The sequence below is a fragment of the Gobio gobio genome, assembly GCF_949357685.1.
Source record: "Gobio gobio genome assembly, chromosome: 7".
Lineage (NCBI taxonomy): Eukaryota > Metazoa > Chordata > Actinopteri > Cypriniformes > Gobionidae > Gobio > Gobio gobio.
The window spans coordinates 37,266,462-37,290,395 of NC_137103.1; the positions used below are offsets into that span (position 1 = coordinate 37,266,462).

General features: G+C 38.2%; 3 protein-coding genes across 6 annotated transcripts in view; 1 reads left to right on the forward strand and 2 right to left on the reverse strand.

Annotated features, from left to right (window-relative positions):
- The window catches only part of acp6 (acid phosphatase 6, lysophosphatidic), a 72,862-nt gene extending 71,290 nt beyond the window's left edge, over positions 1-1,572 (forward strand). For all 3 annotated transcript variants that reach the window (XM_079822253.1, XM_079822255.1, XM_079822254.1), the window contains exon 11: positions 915-1,572. In XM_079822253.1, the coding sequence (XP_079678379.1) occupies positions 915-1,049 (135 nt within the window). In that variant the 3' untranslated portion in view covers positions 1,050-1,572. The remainder of the gene's footprint in view (positions 1-914) is intronic.
- Positions 1-23,934, reverse strand: part of piga (phosphatidylinositol glycan anchor biosynthesis, class A) — an 882,343-nt gene that overhangs the window by 144,547 nt on the left and 713,862 nt on the right. The gene's annotated exons all lie outside the window — the stretch shown is intronic.
- Positions 1,567-19,826, reverse strand: LOC307129649 (uncharacterized protein). 2 transcript variants are annotated; one of them, XM_079822252.1, is made up of 7 exons: positions 18,416-19,826; positions 10,245-10,318; positions 9,912-10,146; positions 7,286-9,501; positions 5,859-6,068; positions 2,566-2,668; positions 1,567-2,471 (listed from the first exon to the last, which is right to left on the reverse strand). In XM_079822252.1, the coding sequence occupies exons 1-6, from the start codon at positions 18,735-18,737 to the stop codon at positions 2,567-2,569; spliced, it is 3,159 nt and encodes a 1,052-aa protein (XP_079678378.1). In that variant the 5' UTR covers positions 18,738-19,826; the 3' UTR covers positions 1,567-2,471; position 2,566. The 2 variants fall into 2 exon arrangements, with proteins under 2 accessions (XP_079678378.1, XP_079678377.1); XM_079822251.1 differs by having other exon boundaries at positions 1,567-2,668.

A 23,934-nucleotide genomic window follows, 5' to 3' on the forward strand; every position in this document is an offset into this window, starting at 1 on the left:
AAATCGAAATTTAACTTGTTCTTGTCTTCCGTGTGTGCCTCCACGACGCATGCGCGAGAATATGACGCAGATCCGGCGTTCGGACAGATGACCCAGAAGCGATTTGTTTACAAGCAGAGGAAGACGCGCGTGTCTAAGCTGTTGGATTCTACATTGATCGTGCTTTAGGTCTCGCGTAGTGCTCAAAATGGGGCTAAAGTGTGCATTTCATGGATTCCCGAACCCCGGCGCTACGTCCTATTCTCGCGCATGCGTCGTGGAGGCACACACGGAAGACAAGAAGAGGTTGAATAAAGTCGTTATTTTGATTTTTTTTGCGCACAAAAACTATTGTCGTCGCTTCGTAAAATGATTGTAGAGCCACTGTGGTGAGATGGACTTTGTAACAACGTTTTAAGTGCCTTTTATGGGTCTTGTGAGTGTAAATGTACTGAATGCCAATGGAGGCCTATCTGAAGCCTTTCTCAGCCATCAGCTTTCAACAAAAATATCTTCATTTGTGTTCCGAATATGAACGGAGGTCTTACGGGTGTCGAACGACATGAGGGTGAGTAATTAATGACAGAATTTTCATTTTTGGGTGAACTAACCCTTTAAGGTTGAACCACTGGAGTCACATGGACTGTTTTTACTGCCTTTCTGGAGCTTGAAAGTGTTAATTAAATTGCTGTCTATGGAGGGGACAGAGAGCTCTTGGATTTCATCAAAAATATCTTAATTTGTGTTCTGAAGATGAACAAAGGTCTTACGTGTGTGGAACGACATGAGGGTTAGTAATTTAATGACAGAATTAAACATTTTGGGTGAACTAACCCTTTAATAATATTTCTTTGCTTTAATTCTATATCTGGCTAGCTCTTTTTGTGTTGTCTGTCCACATTTGAAGCTGTTATTAATATATATTTTACCTACAGGATCAAAAAATCCCAGGCTGCAGTGATGTCTACTGCCCACTGCACGAATTTAAGAAGGCAATGGCTGTTAACTCTCTACCTGATGAATCTTACCGTGCTCTCTGCAACAGTGTAGATGACCATCCCAAAGTCTGACCTCTCACTAACTCTCAACTCTACACCAAAAACAAATGTTGTTAGAATCCTCTGAAGCTCGGGTCTTTTCGACATGGATTCAAGTGTTCATAATAACAAAAGAGCAGTATCAGAAGTAATGTTTAAATTCTGTCAAGTTCTTTCTTATTAGGGAAAATGGATCATGACCAGAGAAGTAACAAATGAGAGAATGTTTATCTGCAGTGTACAAGTTGGTAAACAAATTCATTCACAGGCTGCCGTAATGTTAAGCATACATTTCACAGCAAAACTATTGATAATGTGTGTGACTATTCAAATGGGAGTTTGTGTGTAATATCTTCATTGGGTGCCTTCATTTTAGTCATCTGAAACTGCTACAGTTTTTTTTACAAGGTGATATGCAAGTCAATAAGGTGAGATTTGTTTTACATATTAACTACTGATATGAATATTAAATTATGATACAATAAAAGTAGTAGTTTACTTGTGTAACAAACCAAAATACCTCAAATGTACACAAATACACAAGGAAGAGTCAATTTTAAAATGCAAAATTTATTTATATGGCTATTTGGTCGTTCTACATTTTAAACTCGTGTTTTCAGACAAAACACCTCAACATTTAAAACTTCTTCATTAAAGTCCATTGCATTGTATGTTAAAGAAGAATATGCATAAAAAGTCAGACAAGAAATTATCGGGGGGGGGGGGGGGGGGGGGTCACATTAGACATTTTGGGATTCCCTTATTTAAAAGATTTTAAGAAAAACATTTTGAAAAGCTTTAGTCAAACGTTTTCACAAAATGGTTTATACCCAAATAAATGGCATTTCACCAATGCAGGTTAACCATTTTGTGACTTCTAGGACTCTAAACTCCATTTACCCAACCTTCATTTAAAAATTCCTGACAAATTTCTTTAATATTTTTTTTTTTCTAAAACTTTGCCAGACAACCACACATTTAGGGCAGTCCACTGGCTCCACTCCGTCATTCAAGTACATCCCAGACCATCGCATCTTTCTTAGGTTTCAAAACAAAGCTAACATTAAGTGCACTCAAGATTATGCCATTTATAAAAAAATAAATCATAATAACAATAGAAACAACAACTGTAGTAATTACATTAGTAATAACAAACTCTACACAATTCTCATTATACATATATCACCTTGACCATCAGGCTCCGCCCCCCTGAGAAAAACACCATGGGTTCAAGTTCTGGTTTAACACATCTGTATCAATTGCAAAGCAACCTCAGCTTCGTTACTTAAATAACAACAATTATTGTGAGGAAAGGACCATTTAAACTATCATAACAATATTTACACAAATAAATTCAACCTCATTGTCATACATCACAGATCCTTGGTATTTACAGCATTAATATTTAAAGAAACAAAGCTTTGCTCCTCTTCATTTAATCCTGTGGCTTTTAACCTAAAATTTAAGATAATAAATTAAAATAAAAAACAAAAAGAAACCCAATGGAAATCAACAGAAATGTAGAGATGTCTGTGGCTTACAGACTGACCTCACTGAGCAGCAATGCACTGGCGGCATTTGTAGAGTTTGGGATTATGTGTCCGTATGTGATTCCTCACATTTTTCTGTCTGAAGAAAGTCTTGCTGCACAACTGCAATAGAGAACGAAATGTGAAAATGGGAAGAAACCAGAAGTACAAAGCCTGGGTGGGAAAGGAAAACTATTAAATTACTGTGGTGCTTTTTTTTTATTGTCAATTTGTTTCAATTTTATTAACAGTTCCCGCTCTTTCACGAACACCAGATTGAAGGACTTTCAAGTACTTTTTAACGCACCTTTTATTTTGTACATTTTATTTTGTTTAAGACATTACAAAGACCTACTGTACCTGTATCTATCGTTACTTTTGATATTTATTTCACACTGGTTTTTAGTACTTTTTTATAAACATTAATTCATTAAATGAAATAATATGAATAAGGTAATTGCTGAAATTTTAAATATTCAAAATTATTTGTTAACCACCTGTACAGGGTATCTGCAGGGTTTAAAAAAATAAATAAATTCTTAACACCTGCACGAAGATTAGCATTTATGGTAACATCCTAAACCATAAAATGACTGTAAAACAACAAACTATTTCAACAATAGTTCAAATAATACAAGTTTTGACAAAAAGTATTTTTATAAATGTATATCAATTTTTATAAAAGCGACGTTACAGCCTATGGAATTCCAAAGCTTACTAAATTATAAATAAATATAAGAAGAAATGGAAAAAATGCAATGAGTATTTATACTTTTATTTATGTTTCAATTAATTTATTTCTACATTTATTTATTTATTAATTTCTTTGTCTGTATGCTAATGAGGGGGGCGTGTTTTACCTAAGACATAGCAATTGGCAGTGCTGGCCATAGAGGTCCTGACGCTTTGAGGCCACAGCGACACCTTGTGGTGTGACCAAACGAAACACAAGCCTTTGCAAAAAGTTGCACAGGGAATGAATGACTTATATCACGGTTTAAGTCATTTCATATAACACTATCCTTAAATGGTAAATGGACTGCATTTATATAGCACTTTTAACAGACCAAGGGCCATCCAAAGCGCTTTACATATTGCCTCACATTCACCCATTCATACACCGATGGCGGTGTCAGCCATGCAAGGCACCATCCAGCTCGTCAGGAGCAGCTGGGGTTAGGTGTCTTGCTCATGGACACCTAGACACTTGGTCAGGTGGAACTGGGGATCGAACCACCAACCTTCCGGGTTTGTAGACAACCTACATGAACCACTGAGCCACTGCCGCCCCTTAACTATATGCATGTAGGGTTACCACACATACTCTTTTCCAACAGATCTGATTGACATGGAAGCACGTGAAAATGATCCACTAATCACATTTAATGTCAAAATTATTTACATTATGATCATATGTCAAGTTCGTAATTTCAATCGATAAATTCAGTTAAAGGTACGGTACTTCAGCGCTAGGAAGATGAATGTGTATTTAAACTGTCATTTATGTAGTAGAAATGTGAAATTATTTTTGAATTTGGTGCCTTCTAGACTGAGAAAATGTATTTTTGTCTCGTGGATGAAAGACAACAACTCCCAGAATGCACTTGCTTCGCTGCCCTATGAGGCCACTCCCTACACCGCTCCCACCGTTGTTTTGATCTTCATAATAATACAATAATTTAATTCAGTTAGAGAACAGACTCTATAATTAAAAACTGAAGATGTCTTTTCAATAAAGTGTGAGTGAGCCTAACGAAAGTCACAGGACAAACGCAGCAGGAGTCCGATTTCATTCATCACGAGAGCGAAGAGCAGAGCTGATGCGCGGCATTCATTCTCAGCGAATGAAGTCCAGTCTGGCACGTTTTCAGAACGCATATGGAAGCTAAACTTTCATAAGAATTCATTGAAAAGTTTAAACACTCACTTATCTTCGCACTGCTCCGTTATGAATGCCCGAGGCCGAGCCGAGCATAATAACGATATAAAATGCATAATTCTCTTGTCTCAGGGGGACATGAAATTACCATAATTTGAATATACTACCGGGTTTCGACTGATAAAAAGCTTAAATGCTAAATCGCTGAAGTAACCCTTTAATAAGGCGCTATATGGTTTCCAGTAGCCTAAAATAAAAATCGTTATCAGATTAATGTTTTAAATATAACATTTTGAATATAGAAATATGAAATCAATATAGGAATTATCACAGAACTGCTGTGCCTCTAAGCAACACGTACTGTTTTCTTACTGAATGAATCAGTATTTGAACGAATCGGCTGAATTAATGATTGATGCCTACTGGCTGTTTTAGTTCCATTTTTAAATGTATAATTGAATTCATTCTATCATTTCTATGTCTGAGATAAAACACGCATTAGCATACAGACAAAGAAATGTAGAAATAAAAGTTTAAATAAATGTAGAAATAAATAAATGAAAAAACAAATAAATGTGATTAAAAAATACATAAATACAAAGAAATGTAAAATATACAAAAATAAATGAGTATTTATACTTTTATTTCCTTATTTATGTATAATTGTATTTTTTCCACATGTATTTATTTATGTATTTCTTTTTACATTTCTTCATATATTTATTTATTTATAATTTAGTCAGCTTTGGAATTCCTTTATAGCCTTTAAAGAAAATGGATGAGTCAAGATGATAAATTAAAAAATTTTTTTACGAACATTAGCTCCTTATCAATCCACCTGTTCACATTTACAATGCTCTGTGCGTGTAAGCTGTGCCAAAATATGGGTCGAACGGGAGACGTGCTGAATGAAACAGCAGTTATAATCTCTGACAGGGGATGCCGCTTTTGGAACAGCAGAAATAACGGTTTCTCCGGTTACCTCTGTAAACAAAGCAGCGCTGCACTTATAAACACTATTTTATTAGGCATTATTCGTTGGAAGTTTGATTAGCCAATTTTTATGTAGCTCAGTACTGAGCCAAGCATCATTAAATTTGCACTTCCCTGGCACTGAGCGAGTTAAATAGCTCCATGCTTCTCACATGTTTTTCATTCAGGGCTGCCTGCGCGTGATCCATCCACTCACATCCATAGACTGAAATGATGGAGTGAACAAGAAAAAAAAATGGAATTAGGAAATGTTGCGAGCCGGATTCAAACCTGCCCTGCTCAGTCAATATTCTGGATGTGCAAACCTATTTGTCACAGCTCTGATGGTACTTTTTTACAATATGGGCAATTAATAAACCTTTTATTATAGCTTTGTACTGTAGATAGGCACATGGCTGGGAAAGGGAGCACTTTCAGGATCTCAGGAGACATGATACATACCGGGCAGGGCCAGTGTTTGCCCTCAATGTGCTTGATCCGGTGCATAATAAGGGCATCACAGTCCCTGTAGGTGGCTCTGCACTGCAGGCAAGCATGTGGTCCACTGGAGGCCTGACTTTGAGGACTCTTCTGCTGTTTCAGACGTGCCCGTCGAATGGATTCCAGTAGGATGGAACGGCGGCTGCTCAGAGGAAGCAGCTTACTTACATTCTACGAAGACAAAACAGACAACATTTTTAATTGGTTTATTACCAGATTAAATTTAGTATCATTCTTTCCAACAATTGACATTGAGTTCTACTTCCCTAAACCAGATTGCATACAAGTTTACAAAACATTTATTGTAACATGCATTTAACCCCTTTTCCACCAAGGCAGTGCTAGAGCTAGTTCAGAGCCAGAGCTAGTCCCAGTTCATAGTTGGTTCGACTGAGGAGCCTTCTAAGAACCGGTTTGCTTTTCCACGGGCTGAGAGCCACAACAGAGCCATGTCTTGCGTCACTGTATATGTCTCATCTCTCTCAGCAACGCTAGCGAGGCAGCGGCAGTGTTGCCAAGTTGGGCTACTTCATCACTGTTGCCGCGGGCTGTTTTTCATGTCCGCGGGTTGAGGCAACCCCAATTATGTGATATTTAGCCCCGGGAATGCGAATTTAAGTAGGCAACCATGCCAAAAAAACACATATTTTACCCCCAAATGTGATTTTTACCGGGGAAGCCCCCCTGAAACGCGATTGGGCTTGTTTTGAGTAGCAATTGGGTGGGTTTTGTTGTGAAAACCTGGCAACCCTGGACAGCGGGAAACACAAACACACCAGGCTTGTTTGAGATGCATCGGCGCTGCGCAGACCGATCCACGTATGATATTAAAAAAAAACGCATGAGTGAATCAAAAGCATAAGGAGTCGTGTGCTCTCGCTGGACTCGTTATCATACGGCGATCGGTCTCTGCACAGCACCGCTGCGAACAAGCCTTCCATCAACAATGCAAACGTTGCGTTACTATTGATTCACATGGCTTTACGATCCTACATTGGCATCAAAACACAGCGAATCCAACGCATTCGTGCAGCTCGCCGTCATTTGTATAGACGGAGATTACAAACGAGCAGCAGCTGTTAGCTCCATTAGCTGCTATTTCAACAATGGCGGATCTCAAGTTTGTGTTGGTCTTGTTGACCCCGCCCCCAGCGCCTGACGTAATCGGTTCTTACTTCTAGCCCTGTTCTAGCCCAGCAATGTTTTGGTGCTACTTAAGAACCACTTTTCCTGGCTCGGAGCTGGGGCTTTGGGTGTGGAAACACAAAGAACCGATTTGAAACTAGGCTCTGGCTCCGATCTAGCTCTAGCTCTGCCTTGGTGGAAAAGGGGTATTTTTCATGGGAATAAAAATCACCAAATGCTAGCATTAGGACAATATTTATCACCTTTGTCTTTGTAGATTCTTTCTTGACTTTACAGCTCCTCTTGCTGACTTGGGGGTGTCTAGAAACTCGGCTAACCTGTGACCCTTGGGGCACACTGGTTTCATCCCTCTCTGTCTTCACTCCAATAGCAGTCCTTTGGGAAAAGGGTGAGTGCCTGTTGCCAAGTCCTGCCCAGTGAGGCCCATTTAGACCGGTCCGATCCGGCATAATCCTGGCCCTCACCCGATCACTTCTGCCCATACCAGGTGATGAATCGCAATGGGAACTACTTCCATGAGAGACTGACCGAGTCAGGTAGATATCCATGCTATCCTCCTCCCGTTTTATGCCACTTGGCTGCCGACAGAACCCAAAGAGGAAGCCTTGATCCAACAGTTTGATGGGTGGCTTGCTCTGACGCTTGCCTAGGTCAGAGGGATCGCTGGTTGGGAACGGCTGGGTTAGGGGCAATGGGTCAGCTGGCTCTTCCTTTATCGTTTTGTAAAGAGGGTGGCTGTGAAGATGCTGATGTTTAGAAGCATCCCAGTTCATGACGCCATACTGAACTTCAGGACTGTCCTTTCTTTTCAAATGTTCCTTAATTTTTATGTTCTCCTTCACCTGTGTTCCTCTTTCAGTTCTGCTGTGCTTTGCTTGTAGCATTCCTGTAGAATGGTTGGATTTTGTTTTGCTTTCTATTTGTTTTGAGCTCTTAGGTTTGACTGGTTGGGAACGCCCAGGTTTGTGCCGCTTCATGTGTTGCAAATTTGTTGTGGCTACCCTTACAGTCCGATCTGCTGGTGGGCGACCCCTACGTCCTGGTGCTTTAGGAGAAGTTGTCAGGGGGCTGCAGACAGTATTGCGACGGTGAATGGGTTGCAAGATGGCACTGTCCGAAGATTCTTGTTTTATCCTGAGCATAGTGCTTTTTGAAGGGGGAGAGGCATTGTGTGCTGGCACTTTACCTCTTCGTGCCGGTTGGGAAGGTGCTTTATCTTGATTTTTGTGGTGACGTCTGAGTGTTTGATCAATTGCACTGGAGTCAGCGTGCAGCAATGACCTGCTACGTGTAGCTCTTGCAATTGGCTGCACAGGATCATGCCTTTTCCTTTTGGACCTTTCTTGGTTCCAAGATTCTTGGAGTTCTACTTTCACTGGTCTGTTCAGCAAGTCCATTCTGCTCATGTCACAGAGAGACAAAGAAGGACTAACGGCAGCAAGCACCCCTAAACTGGTTCCGAATCCCAATGGGACGCCTTGTGCACGAGGTTTTCGCCGGGCTGTGAGCGAATAATCACTGACTTTTAACTTCCTAAGTCGTTTTTTCTGCCCCCAACCAGACAGTTCTTCTGGACCGGGCACCAAGGATTTCCTCTGCAAGCCAAGGAAGCTAAGAAGACGGTATTTCTCTTGAGCACGGGGGCTGTGGACCTCATCCTGAGAGACTTTGTTATATACCTTCTCTTCCACATATTCCTCCTTTACATTTACTGAGGTATCATGGGTCAAAGTTGTTGCCTGAGATTGAGACGGAGTCACTGAGAATTCATGCTGGGGCTTGTATGCCCGGTAGGAAGAGGACTTCCTCTTTTTCTTAGTGGAGAGGTCAATTTTGGGCAGGAGTCTGCGCAGAGCAAGTGCGGCGCCAGGTGAAGAACGAAGCAGACGTCGTGATGGAGAGGAAGAACGAGTAGAGGTGCAAGGAGATGTTGAGATGAGCGCAGATGAGGGGCGGGAGGGTGTTTTTTTCTTGCAGGATGGAGATTTGAAGTCCATGAGCTTCATTCTGCGATTTGGGCTGCATGGAAAGCCATTTTCCTCAACCTGAAAACTGGACGGGAACGGAGGATTTGAGGTTTCGGATTCAAATTCATCAGTTACTTTATCAACAATCTGCTCACTGTACTGTGCTTGGATGTTCCAGGAAGACTCAGAGCCTTCTCCTTCCTCATCCTCTCTCTTCCTTTTGACTCCTACTTTCCCTTCTGAAGCTGAGGAGGGGTCTCTCCTGAAAGGTCCAGGCATTGCATTTTTTGGTTCACCAGGAGTACTGTGCATTCTGGAATGTAACTGACAAGTCTCTCGCTCCCTTTTGATAGCAGAGCAAGCCTCAAGGGCAGGCCACATGCGTAGATGGCGGGCCATGGCACAAACCTCCGTCAAGATGTCCAGATTCAGATTGAGGGTGGAAGTGTAAGAAAACTCTAGTAAAGCAAGCAGGCTCTGCTCACTGTAACCTATATGAGAAACCATAAATGATAACTGATTAATGCCCTGAAGGATAAAATAAAAGATATGAGTGTGTTAAAATAGGATAAAGACAGTCTAAAGGTTAAGGATCTGCTGCTTGAATGAGATCAACTGGAATGCATTATAATAATACATTTTGAATAATTAGTACAGAAAATTCCATTAAAATATATTATTTCCTATGACTGCAGTCCAACATTTCCTAATAGTCAAGGTTTCCTACGACTGTGGGAACCCTGTAACAAGTAAACTTTAAACAACCAAACGCATCATCAAAGAAGATTACAATGGCTCACCTTAATGAATAAAATATGCTCACCAATTTCAATAATGCCCTTTTAAATTATTTGATTTTGAAACTAGTTTAACTTGAATAGCCTATGTACTGCAACCATACCTGTGAGGTCAACATGTGACTGGGGATCAGTGGCTGAGTCCATTTCAGTAAATAACTCCTGGAAGTACTCGCTCACCGCAGCAAGGACTGCTTTGTGGGCAACGAAAGACTGCCCATCACCAGTTTTCAGCGTGATATCACAGAAGAGACCTGCTTCCCGTTGGCTATTGAGTTTAGTTAAGACTTGATGACTGTGTGATTCCACCATCCTGGAGATAAGTCCCACATCGGAACACTAGAGACAAAGAGAAAGAGAAGTAAGAGATAAAGTCGTAAAGTCAACAGTAATCCTGACTGAGATGTGGATAAATATGTTTAAAAAGCCAGCCTTACCTCTGATCTCCCAGACTGACTGTGTTGACATTCCTCACAGCCAAAGACATAGTCTCTGACCTGAAAATACATTCCTACAAGGAAAAAAAACAATACACATTTTCACAAAATTATTACAGAGAAGGATTTGTCTATGCAAAAAAGAAAGTCAGTGCTCTCAGACCACTCCTACTCCACAAGTAGCTCAGTTCTGTGTGGGCATTACCCATTCTCTTTCACTTTCACATTACATAGACTAAATCACATAAACAGCAAACTATGCAGCTGACAGCTAGTGTAGGAATCTGTATTCACAACAGGTGATTTTTTTGCCTGGCAATGAAAATAACACCATTTTAAACAGTGATCTCTGTCATAATCATCTCTTAGGAGTATAGCACTAGTCAACTCCAGTTAATTAAGAAACTTGCCAATGGAAAAATGTAAAGTGCCCCTATTATGGATTTTTGAAAATTACCTTTCATGTAGTGTGTAACATAGTTCTAAGTGAATGAAAACGTTCTGCAAAGTTTTAAATCTGAAAGTGCACCGTATATTAAGTTAGTGGGTCTCGCTCACTAATAATTGATTCTTTCGTATTTGTGAGAACTTCTCACAAATAATCTCCACCTGATTCACAAAACATTTGTACACACATTAATTAGTTCTTAACCTTGTTTTGATGTTAGTGAATTTGGAGTATTCTAAATGAGCGTCCGCGTGCACAAGGTTAGTCATTTGCATAAAACACATCCAAACTATCTCCATATAAGAACATTTCACAGAAAAATTTGAGTGTACTTATGCTTAGTGAATGAGACCCATTGTCTCTCAGTCGACTTTGAGACAATTAAACGAATTGCAAGCCGTTTCGTTGTGACATCAAGACGAAACATTAGCATATTGCCCGTCCACTTATTGCGCGCAGAAACTATGGAGAACTTCAACCACTTCAAACACTGCAGCGGTTACTGGATAGCATTATGTTGAGAAGACGCCGTGCCCTACAATGTGTTTATTGTGTTTCATGTTGTGTAACTCATGTTATTACTGTCTTACTGAAATACTACTGTAAATCAGCTGTGGGCTGCAGTATTTCCTAAAACTGAGTCTATTAATGGAGATTGTCTGTCGTTCTTACTAATTTGAGTAAAGATAAAGGATGGAGAAATATTTGTTTTGCAAACTTTAGAGAACTCTGAGAAAATGTCCTTCTCAAGGTTCGGGTTGAATAACTAGTTCTTCCAATGTTTCGTCATTGATTCAGACTCGCGCTGGGATTGATGTAAGGTATGAGTAATATGTCCACATATCATATACATTTATAAATTCCACTCTCAGTTTTAAATTAACATTGCTAATGACCTAACAATCAACGAATCATCAGCACCTTCAAAATTTGATCCACAACTCCAACCTCGAATTAAACATGGGCATATGGTCCTCATTAGGCTTACTTGTTGCCTAGTTTGTAACAGATTAATTTGGAAAACTAAGGTGTTTATGGCACAGGGCAAAATACCCAGCTGTTCAGCAGCCCCAATAAGCTGTATTGAGAAATCACTCATGGTGCAATTCAGTGAAAACATGAAGCAGCACACCAAAAGCTCAGATTATTACTCCCATCACAATAAATCCAGACTTGCCAATGAGAGAGTGAAGCAACAGCAGAGTTTCTGCAGGTTTCATCAAGTCAAATCTAAAAAAAATTAAGGCCTTTTTAAGACCATTATGAATTCAATTTAAGACCTATATCACAAAATAAAAAACATATTTATAAAAAAAAAAAAATTATAGATCAAAATCACTGATTTTGTGGTGGTAAATTTTCCCGCTTAGAGTGGGAAATATGATCAAAGTCTAACAAGTAAACCTTATTTAATATAAGTTCTCAAGTAATTAAGTAATCAAGTAAACAGTCAGTAATACAATAAGAACTTATAAACAAATGACAATACTGCCCTACAAAGGCAAAAGGCCTGGAGTTACGTAATTTTGCCTTTGTTTTACTGTCCATTAATGTTTGCTGTGTTTAAATTACGGTGTAGCCTGTGTCATACATCTGTCACTGAAGCACTTCTGACACACATGATACCTGAATAAAAGTGTAGGTAAAACAAGTAGTTGAGTGGTTGTTTTTACTAATAGCGTTTAAGGATGGTTGAGGTGGCTTTGAAACGCAGACATCAAAGTCAAGGTAAAAAATTGTTAAACACAAAAGATGCATTTTAGACTAACAAATTAGATAGATCGCAATCTACTTCGTTCAGCCTATAGCACACATAGTCTTGTCAGCTATCCAATGAATAGGCTACCAAACTGCTCCATATTAAAAAAGCAATTGTAAATCATCCAAAATAAATGCCATGGTCACTAGATTTTATACAGGTGTTAATATAATGATTTTGTAAATGGTGATCAGCAACCAAATATTGATAATGTGGAAGTTAATGCCATTTGCCTTGGTGTGAAATTTTGCAGACAATACAAAGGCAGAGTACAGTAACTTCAAAGTAGGGGTCAAAAGTCAAGTTTGAGTGAAAAAATTTTTTATGTAGATAATTTATTACTAAAACATCTAATTGCCAGATTTCCAGTGTCCTACCTATGATAATTTGGCTGGAAAACTAAAAATCTTTAAAGTAATTTTTCTCAGTTCCACACTCTGGCGAGTTAAGGTCTTTTGCCTTTGTAGGGCAGAATAGGACAAATAAATACAACATAAAGATCCAGATACAACAGTGCTTTAAGTTTAAGTATTGTTCCCTGTTGTTGTTGTTGTTGTTTGATTAACTTGAATGACACAGACACGAGCGGGTATATGGTATATTGCTTTCACTTTAAGACCTACAGTAATGAGCAGATTCAACACTGACACGCGTCTCCCAATCTTGTTCACTCAAGACATAACCACCAATATGGACATAGGCATAATTATGTGTGCATTTGATTGTTCAAGGACAATAAGGCTAAATAGAACACATTCAGTATCTGACATCAGTCCGTGTGTCACTACCGAATTGAGTTTGTGGTTTACATGGCTTTTATTCACTTTTTTTTATTGCTGTCATACTTTCTATTTGGTCATTCATCCACCTTGCGTCATCGCTTTGCCCGGTCCTTGGCGCTTATGCGAGATGGCAGGTGAAAAATGTAATGATTCGCCTTCGCTCCCACAATCACGGAACTGGAAGTACTGGAGAACTATTAGTTGAAGAATAAAATCAGTTTTATGTGTCTGTAATAGGCTACAATCAGAAAGAGATTGACTGTAATATATACGGTGCATGTTGGTCTCATTTGTAGTCGTAATACAGTGAATTATATTTGGACTAGCGAAAGAAAGAACTACAACACTCCGGAATAAAAAACAAACACACGCACACACATTCTAAAGCGCTGTGGGAGCATTTCAATGAGCATTAGAGGTAGCGTTACATGGACATTGGAAAATTAAGACTAGGGATGACTAGGCTAGGTTAAGACAAGGTTTCATTCGGATTCCAATATTATGAATGCATGATTCGGGAGCAGACTCAGACATGTAGCCTATGTTCGCATGTAGCCTATGTAGGCCAGTGCTCGCAAAGCCCAACATCCTGGGGCTGTGTTTTTCAGACGAGCTACCAAAACGTAAGCCCGGCCTCTTAAATAGTGAAATAACCTTTCTTTCTTCCTTTCTTGATGTGCTTTGTTCACTCTCTTGAATTGATATTTGAAGGGCGCGTGTGTGTGTGTGTGTACGGTTCGTGGTTATATTCACCTATCGGGCGGGCCAAGTAACGTTAATAAAAAAAAATTACATTCCAATCAATCGCGGGTGGATGAGAGATGAATCATTGTGTTTGTTTTGATAAAAACATTTTGCGAGCCCTGTGGGCGATTATTTCCGGTTGCAGTTTCCCCACCGGGGAGCTGAAGCTCAATAACTTACAAAGCAAGATCCAATCCTAGCTGTGGGCGTTTACTTCCAAGTCTTCAGTGCGGCACGCCCATAAAAACTGAGAGTTTCTTGAAAGAGCCTCAAAACCAGGGCAGAAAATAGCCTATTACTACTTATTTATTATGATGTTTTTTAATGTAAAAACCACGCAAACGTCATAAATTGACCTCAGACAACGATATAAAATATGTAAGAAGCCAGTTCATGACCTCTTTAAGTGGCTTAAGTGATCAATCAACGCATATCAAATTCAAACTTTTCAGTTACCAGCCTAAATGCTTAAGAAGCTATCATCTAATACAAAGCATAACTAAATGAGATCTGACATTCCAAAAGCAGTTTAAGAATTATAAACATCATACAAAGTCTCGAGATAAGGTGGCCCTGAGGGAGATCTTTGCCACCTCCAAATCCACCTTAAGGATGCAATGCAGCATATAAGTCATTCTAAAATAAGCAACTATAATGCACCTCAACTCCTCGAATCAGAGTTTCAGTGTAAATGAAATACATCAGAGCCCCCTTCATTTTTGCCACTGTCATCACAATCAGCGCAGGTCTTGTTTTCTGTCAGTTGAGTACGAAAGGCAACATTTTCTCAACAATGTGACTTTTGAGTGCTTGATGAATCATTCCCTGTGATTGTAATTAAATTGTAAATCATTTTATGCCATCTCTGTGCACTTTACAAGTGTAAAGACAGCTATAGATAGGATAATAATAGGGATGCACCGAAATGAAAAATCTTGGCCGAAGCCGAATAATAATAAAACACTTGGCCAAAGCCGAATACCGAACGCTGTTTTTTTTATTTATTTTGCAAATGTTTTCACCATTGCATAAATTAAATAGTAAAATGAGCTTTATACTATTTTGTCTTGCTTTTTTTTAAAGAAAAATAAATGACAAAACTACAATTTAAGCATATTTATTTAACACTGAACATTTTTAGCATTCCAGCAGACATTATACAAACAAACCACAATATAACTTAAAATAAATTAAATTAAAAATATTTTTATTTGGCCATCTTATCTTAGGCCTATTATGCCTACAGGTATCATAATCAAATCACTGAAGGTGCTTCTAAATCACTGAGGGTGCTCTATTAAAGTGCAGATGTAGGCTAAGCAACGGCTCCACCACAGCAGTGAGTGTTACAGGGAGACATTTAAGATTATTTACAAATTTGTTTTCGACAATTTTGCAGCGTGCAATTGGCCATTTTTTTTGCAACATGAAAAACAATAGTTTTATTCAATGGATTATATAGACTGTAGACTCGAAAGCGAGCCAAGACCGCTCCATTTACGGTCACTAAATGCTGTCGCTATGTCAGTTCATCGCGATCTCACAAAGTACAAAGTTCAATGAAGCTGCTAACAATGCACAATAAATATCTCACTTACGTCGATTCTAGGGATGGGCAACAGTGGTCGAGTAATCGAGTACTCGAACGTGACAGCGATCATCGATCATGAGAACGATGATCGCCCTGAAAAAAAGATATTTGTCTCTTTTTTATTGGTTATTGCGTTTCAAACCCTTCGCCTGTAAAATCTAGCACGCTGAAGTTCACGTGCGCATTCACGTCCTGTCGTAATAAGTTCATAATAATCTTCATATTAATATAGGGTGCGTTTGGTTGAGTTTATTAACCAGCTAGCAAGCTCTGCAGGGTGGTGTTATTTCACAGTTTCAGCTCAAATGCAATGCTCGATATTATGACGTGGTTATTTGAGACGGTCATTTTATAAAGATGTTTCTTTTTCAAAGACATTTATGCATCATAATCTAGCAGTTATTTTTTGTTTTATATGTTCATGTTTTCATGTACCTGTTTTCATGTCACGTTTGTCAACAACCATTTTCATTATCTTAATGACGGACATGCCCCGCCCCCTGCACATGCCCCGCCCCCGAGTACTCGTTTTTGAGACCTATCGATGATCGAAATGAGAAATTGACAAAAATGCCCATCCCTAGTCGATTCGTGTCTACACTTTGTTTGTTTGTTCATGAGAGGTTTTGCGAGCCTGTCACCGCAGCAGAAACACGTTGTAAATGGATACATTTGACGTTCTACAGTCAGACACAAATATGCACTGGAGCCTTTGCCAAATATATTATTACAGTATCAACTGAGGGTGCTTTTGCTTGCATTTGAGAGTGCTTAGACAGTGTCTGCAAACGGCCATTTTTACTTTAATGCTCCGACACTTCCGACATGTTTGCTGCATTTTGAAGCGTGCGTGCTTCTCTCTCACATGCGCTGGTTGCTATATTTGGTCGCGTCATCAAAAATGTAATTGTTCGGTTACATTTATTTGGTCTTTTCACTTATTCGGCCGAAAAGTGCAACTCCGAAAGTGCAATTTTTTTAATTATTTTCGGCCGAATAATTTTGGTTTCTGAAAATTCAGTGCATCCCTAGATAATAATTAATAAATAGGCCTACGTCCATGTATACAGCAATTTTAGTAAGCAAGCAATTGGTATGAAGAGTCCCCTACCTGTTCAAAAATTAAAAGTTAATTATCCATTACAGTAATTTACAGTCAAGTTAGAACCAAAAAAGCCTAGATCACAATGACCACATTTAAAGTCTACATGAAAGAGTCGCAATAGTCTTTTCTTCCCTATTGTGACGTATATCTGAGTGAAACAGCTTCATGAACATGAAAAAGACGTAGGGCAGAACTTTGTCCATTGGGAATTGATTGGATCATTGTATTTTGCTAATTGCTGTGATCTCATTAGAGTGTCAGGTTGTCCCGCCTTTGTTCCAGTAAACACATAATCAGAAAAGAGATGTCATTGCAAGAGGGAGGGGAACTTATTTTGATTAAAGATAACGAGGGCTGGTAAAGAGCTTATAAGAATGTATCACATTTATGGAGATATGATGGAGACATTTGATTAGGGGAAATGTGTATTGTATAGGAAACTATTTTACAAATCTCTTCAAATAAGAAGTTATTTAAAGGATGAAATTAAAGTAAAAACTTTAGACGATATTCATCCTCTGTTGCACTTTATGATTTAAATTAGTAGAATTAAAAGAGTAGATAATTTGATAGGACGAATAAATTAATTAATTAAGGATACAGGTTTACATAATATTAAAACAAAATAGGAAAATGAACTAGATAATAACATAACAGAAGAAGACTGGAAACAAAGTTTAAAAGAAAAATTAAGAACCATTCAATATCCATATTGGCAAGAATATGCTTGGAAAAGTTAATATGCAATATTTTATAACACCATAAATATCTTCTAAGTATAATCATTTATATTTAGGTTGCTGGAGAAGTTGCTGTGAACTTAAAGCTCATTATACTCATATTTTAAACTTGTAAAATAATAACACAATTTTGTATAGATGTAATTCAGATAATGGAGGTCATTTTTAAGAAAACAAATATATTTAAGATACAATATATAGTTTTGGGTATAGGACCTATGCAACTATTTTTATATAATCCTCCCTACCTTTTAATTTACTTATTTAATATTATCATTTGATGTTTAAATAACATTATTTGAATTACTTATTAGAAATTATTGTTCATTATTAGAGTTAGAGATAAATATGTGAATGTTATTTTTTCATATGTAAAAAAGTGTCTAACTATATACTCTTTGAATATTTTTCCAAATGTGTTTTTTTGTGTGTGTTGGTGGTGGGTATTATCACACAGAAATGAAAGGAAAAGAGAGTTGAAGTTAACAATAGGGATTCATTATTGGGGAAAACATGTCTTTAAAGGAAATGTCCATTTGTGTTAAATGTGTTTGAAATGAAAGACATAATAATAGTATATTAAAAAAGATAACGAGGGCACATGAATTTTACAAACAACAATGACGTGCACGGATAAATCATTTATAATAAGCACTCCGATAATAAAAAGAAAATAAAGACCTGTCAATTTTTATTTCATGGTGACTATTTCAACTGTGTCACGTTGGTAACTTTAGTTGCACTGCTCATTTGCATAAATATTGTTGCGTCGCCAATAGTCGCTGTTGCACTTCTCGCAGGAAATCGATTCGACAACTCTCTTGAATACATAACTTTAATAATATTATAATTAACTGAATAAATTACTCATTAAAACACTTATAAACTTGATGGTGGTTATTTGATGCAAAGTTCAGATATAAAACTAATTCAAAACAGACACTTAAATGAAATGTATCGATAGTCAAAATAAAATAATACCATAAGAGAAAAATGACTAACCTTCCCACCAATAGTGCTCGGCCACCAGTCTGTATGTGTCCTCCAGGGTGTGGTGCGACTTGCCGGGTCTCTTCTCGTGGAAGGTTGTTATGGACTGAAGTCGCTTGTCTTCAGCTAGCACCTCCCGGTACTGGACGAACCCCTTCTCCAACTTTCTGCGGTAAAGCGAGCCGCCGATGACCTCGAAGGCAGAAGAAGAGAGGGACGCGCAGCCGCCGTTCACATACCCCGCGCGTTCCCGCTGCTCGTCCGCTGAGAGTTTCGTAGTGCGAAAGGTGTCATCAGTGTCATACTGAGCACTGTAGGTGCATTCACTTGCCATATTTTACCGGATTCGTTTCTCAATACACTTTCACTTTCAGTGCAGCTTGTTTGTAATCCTTTCTCTTATGTGTAAAAAGCAGAACTTTTAAACTTGGCTTCATACACCGACATTGAGACGTTTCTGAAACCAACGATGCTCTGAGAAGTGTCAATGATGTTTTACCATCTGTTGGAGATTCAAAGGACATTCACAGCAAATCCTCAATATGTATATTTAAGTAGCAAGCGTAATCAATAATATTATGAATAAATAAGACAGTCTCTCTTAACAAGTCTTGGACATCCAGGTTATTTTTGTTAAAAAGCACTGGACTAGTAGCTGAAGTAGTTTACAATAAAGTCCATAATCTTTGGTGCGTAAGATGTGACATTACATCCTATCAAACGTGAAACACTGCAACTCCGCGAGACACTGAATTCAAGACAGATGAGTAACTTCCACCATCAAAAGCCATAAGTAAATCCTGACCACTTATTATAATTCAAACAAATTTGGAAACATGGATGTCAAGTTTTTCAATAGTCTGCTTGTCTCGGGAAACTGAACTAAACACAAAAATCAATCGACTGAAAAATGTCTCAATCTGTCAAATGTGCAGTTGGCTGCCATCCATCAATATTAAATTATTATTATTATTTAGGCAGGTACTTTAGGGCCTCTTCCATCAGATATAACTGCAATTGAATTAACAATGTGTCACGAAACGCCAACTACGTCATAACAGGAGATCCGAACGTCCACATTTCTCGGCGGGCAGCAATAACAATCTCGCGGAAGGGTCTTCCTCTCGCGCGTGCAACTTGTGATTTCTTGAACTCGGTTTCAGCACGCCGCAGCTAATCTATCGCGCGACCTATGCGCGAGACGCGGGGGTCCTCCCGAAACACATCAGAACGGAACGGCGGCATCCAAAATCATCAATTTCATCCGCGGTTTCCCCTTAACGTGCTCCGCGTCCGTTCATGTAACGTTAAAGCCAGTCAGATGATCAAATAATCCAATTTTTAACTCGTAGTCCTCTGTTGGTTGCCATTCGTCAACCTAACTTCGCCTCGACGCCCAAGTGCCTCACCCCCTCCCTTCCTTGACGCACATTGGTTGATTCTTTAAAGAACATCGACTGCGAACAACGCCATTGGTCATTGAGCCTGTCACTCACCGGTCTGTTTTCCCTACTTTTTCCCTACATGAAGATAGGTTGTTGACGTCAGCGTTACCTTACTTAGTGTCAAGTTTATCAATATGAAAAAGGACAACAGTGCGAAAATATTGTTTCTCTTCGACCTGTTTTCATTTTAGCCCTTCAAAGATATGTGAAGCTATACATTATCTTAGGCTATTTGTCTGCATGATTTATTGGTCGATAGATTATGTCATGGTTAAGGTTAGCTTTTATTTATTCATGCATTGTGCAATGTATGCATGGTTGTTCAAATCTATTGTAATTTTCGTATATTTAGCCAAATGAATGCAGAGGGAAAATGCTGTAATAAACCCATATTGTCAACGCAGTTGCCTTTTAAAGGTGTACATTTTAATATGAAATCCAATCTGGGATTATTTTTGAGGAAACAAACACAATGTCTGACTACACCCCTACTTTTATTTTAAACCTTATCTCACATTTATGTTATTGTATTGGGCCTGTGAAACAACACACTAGACTTTATTATTGTGTGTATGATTTTGCCTGTGTGTATGGTTTAATAGCCTATATGGGTTATTTTAATTAAGCAAGGTACACTCACATTTCAATGCTGCATAAATGTAATTGACACAGACAATCAAAGAATAGGTCAATGTTCCTTTTAACATGCAAAATAACTGACCAATGAGGTCATTGATCCTTCCCTTACACAAAACTGTAGCCTTATTCAACCAATTCCCCTGCATGATATGCTGAAACTTCCTATTTCCCTAAATTTTTGCAAGTGTATGTTACATTTTGGGAAATGGTATTAGTGAAGTGAAGTTTAAATTGTGGTAATTTGATTCAAGTAAAGGTTTCTTCTCTGTAGAGCAAGTAACAATCAAACAAATATATATATAAATTAATACAAAATAATACAGTGACTATAGTGAAACCTCTTTGAAAAAAACATGAGGGATTCAATTCAGTAAACAAACAAACTGAACCTGATGCCTTCAATAGCAACCGTCACAGAAAATTAAACAGTACTTGGAGGTACTGAAAGAAGACAAGGAACAGACATCTAATGTATTGTAATGGTAATCGATTGTCAAGAATCAGTGTAGGATTACTGGTAAAGAAGATTCATAATCCAAACAATAGCTTTCAAAGTTGCACTATGTCATTACAGGACAGCCTGTCATTTTTACAGGAACATTGCTTGTATATTCTGAAACATCATCAGCTAGGTTGTCACACTAATTTATTGTCTTTCCTCTAATCATAGGCAATATGAAAGGAAAACAGTGTTCTACCAGATCCACAATGCAAGGCGCCATGAAAGTGCCACATAAATCTGCCACAGGAAGGACATTAAAGCCTGCATGTAATGTGCTTTGCCATGTTTATGTTACATGTACACTCCTCTGCTTGTTGATAACGACACAGGATGACTCAACTAACCACATGACATGGTTCAGTTGGCTGTTGGCTCTGCCATACATGAGGTTTCCAACATACTGTTGTGGATGGCATGATCTTTCATGATAGATTCAGTTCTAATCCTGGCAAGGTTTAAGAGTACACTGTCAAATTACATTATAAACATAATTTCTCGGTTTTTAATGTCACTGTTCAATGATATATTAGTTGAGAACGATTTATTGTTGACACCCTAAACATGACTCTAATTCAGAAAGATTGGGCCACAAGATGGGATATTAATTTCTCAACACTTTCCAATTATTGTAGAAATAGCTGCTTTCATGATACGTTTGTGCTACATTTACTGTGTTCAGTATTTGATAAATGGATTGAAAGCTTTAATAAGTTTTATTTATTTGATTTATGGTAAATCATGTGATAAAACACACACAGATGATTCTAAGAAAACAGCACCATTTCCATTCTTGAACATTTTGTCCTCAAAGTTGATGTGTTAGAAGCAGGAAAAATGGACAAGCGAGTTTGACGAGGGCCATATTGTGATGGCGTGGGGAGCGAAGGCTGGCCCATTTGGTTCGATCAAACAGATGAGCAACTGTAGCTCAAATTGCTCAAGAAGTTAATGCTGGTTCTGATAGAAAGGTGTCAGAATACACAGTGCATCGCAGTTTGTTGCGTATGGGGTTGCATAGCCTCAGACCAGTCAGGGTGCCCAGACTCCTGTCCACTGCCAAAAGCGCCAACAGTGGGCATGTGAGCATCAGAACTGGACCACGGAGCAATGAAAGAAGGTGGCCTGGTCTGATGAATCACATTTTCTTTTACATCACGTGGATGGCCGGGTGCGTGTGCACTATGGGAAGAAGGCAAGCCAGCGGAGGCAGTGTGATGCTTTGGGCAATGTTCTGCTGGGAAACCTTGGGTCCTGCCATTCATGTGGATGTTACTTTGACACGTCCCACCTACCAAAGCATTGTTGGAGACCATGTACACCCTTTCATGGAAACGGTATTCCCTGGTGGCTGTTGCCTCTTTCAGCAGGATAATGCGCCCTGCCACAGAGCAAAAATAGTTCAGTAATGGTTTGAGGAGCACAACAATGAGTTTGAGGTGTTGTCTTGGCCTCCAAATTCCCCAGATCTCAATCCAATCGAGCATCTGTGGGATGTGCTGAACAAACAAGTCCGATCCATGGAGGCCCCACCTCGCAAGGATTTGTTAGATCTGCTGCTAACATCTTGGTGCCAGATACCACAGCACACCTTCAGGGGTCTTGTGGAGTCCATGCCTCAACAGGTCAGGGCTGTTTTGGCAGCAAAAGGGGACCAACATAATTTCCTAATAAGAAATATACTTAAACTTACACTTCAGTATGACTTATACTGACAGAAAAGTCTAAGAAGATTTGTCCTGTACTTGTATAGGCCTACTGAATCTTTTGATTGAGATATACTTAAAATATACTCAATAGCCTAAAATATACTCTTTCATTACACTAACATGGTTTTACATAGTCTTACAAACTTGCACATTTTGGCACTCACACTATAGTTTTTATTTTTTAAATATTGATTCATAACGAAAACAGATGTTTTCCTAATTCTGAGTATGTGAATTTCTGTGTAGTCCACTTCTAGTATACACAGGAATTTACAGAATTGTTCATAATTTATGAGACAACACTTTCCCACCATTAATGGAAATTTCTGGCAATCCATATTTTCACTGTTATATGGTAGGGGCCTCTATTCCGCATCTTCTGAAAGAGTACAGCATCTCTGAATCAAAACACAAGTGAAGAAGAAACAGCAGAAGCATTGCCTATGCACATGTAAGCTAACACAATCATCAAAGATTAAACAGCATATAAATCAACATTTAATGTTTGTTTAAAAGATTATTTTAGTATTTTAAGTATACAAATTAATACCTCATAGGAACATAGTATACTTAAAGAGCAAAAATAATAATAATATATATAAATAATAGTAAACTATAAGTATAATTTTAAGTTCACTTAAAGAAAACTTACAAGTATACTTGCAGTATAAAACTGCATAGTAGTTTACTAAGAGTATACTTCAAAGTGTACTTTCATAAACTAAAAATGTGCTACAACTAGTAAACTATCAGTATACCTACAAGTTCACTTCTAGTATAGTAGCAGTACAAACTAAAAACGTAGCTGTAAACTGGTTATGTACTCAGTTTATTACTACTACACTTAAAGTATACTTATAAGTATACTTATATATACTAAAAAGTGGGCCAATTTAGTCCCCTAGGAGTATTGAAATAGTACAAATATACTACTACATTGATATTAGTATACTTACTACATATACTTGAACTTCATTTAAGTATACTTAATAAAATAAATAACTTAATATACTTATAAAATAATAAATATACTTATAAAATATAATAAAATAAACGTTAGAACTTATTTTTTGTAAGGGACTGCCTCTGCTGGCCTGTTTTCTTCCCATAATGCCATCTCTTCGCAAGGTAAATGACGCACACACACCTGATCTAAAACAAAATATGATTCATCAGACCAGGCAGTCTTCTTCCATTGCTCCATAGTCCAATTCTGATGCTCACGTGCCCATTGCAGGC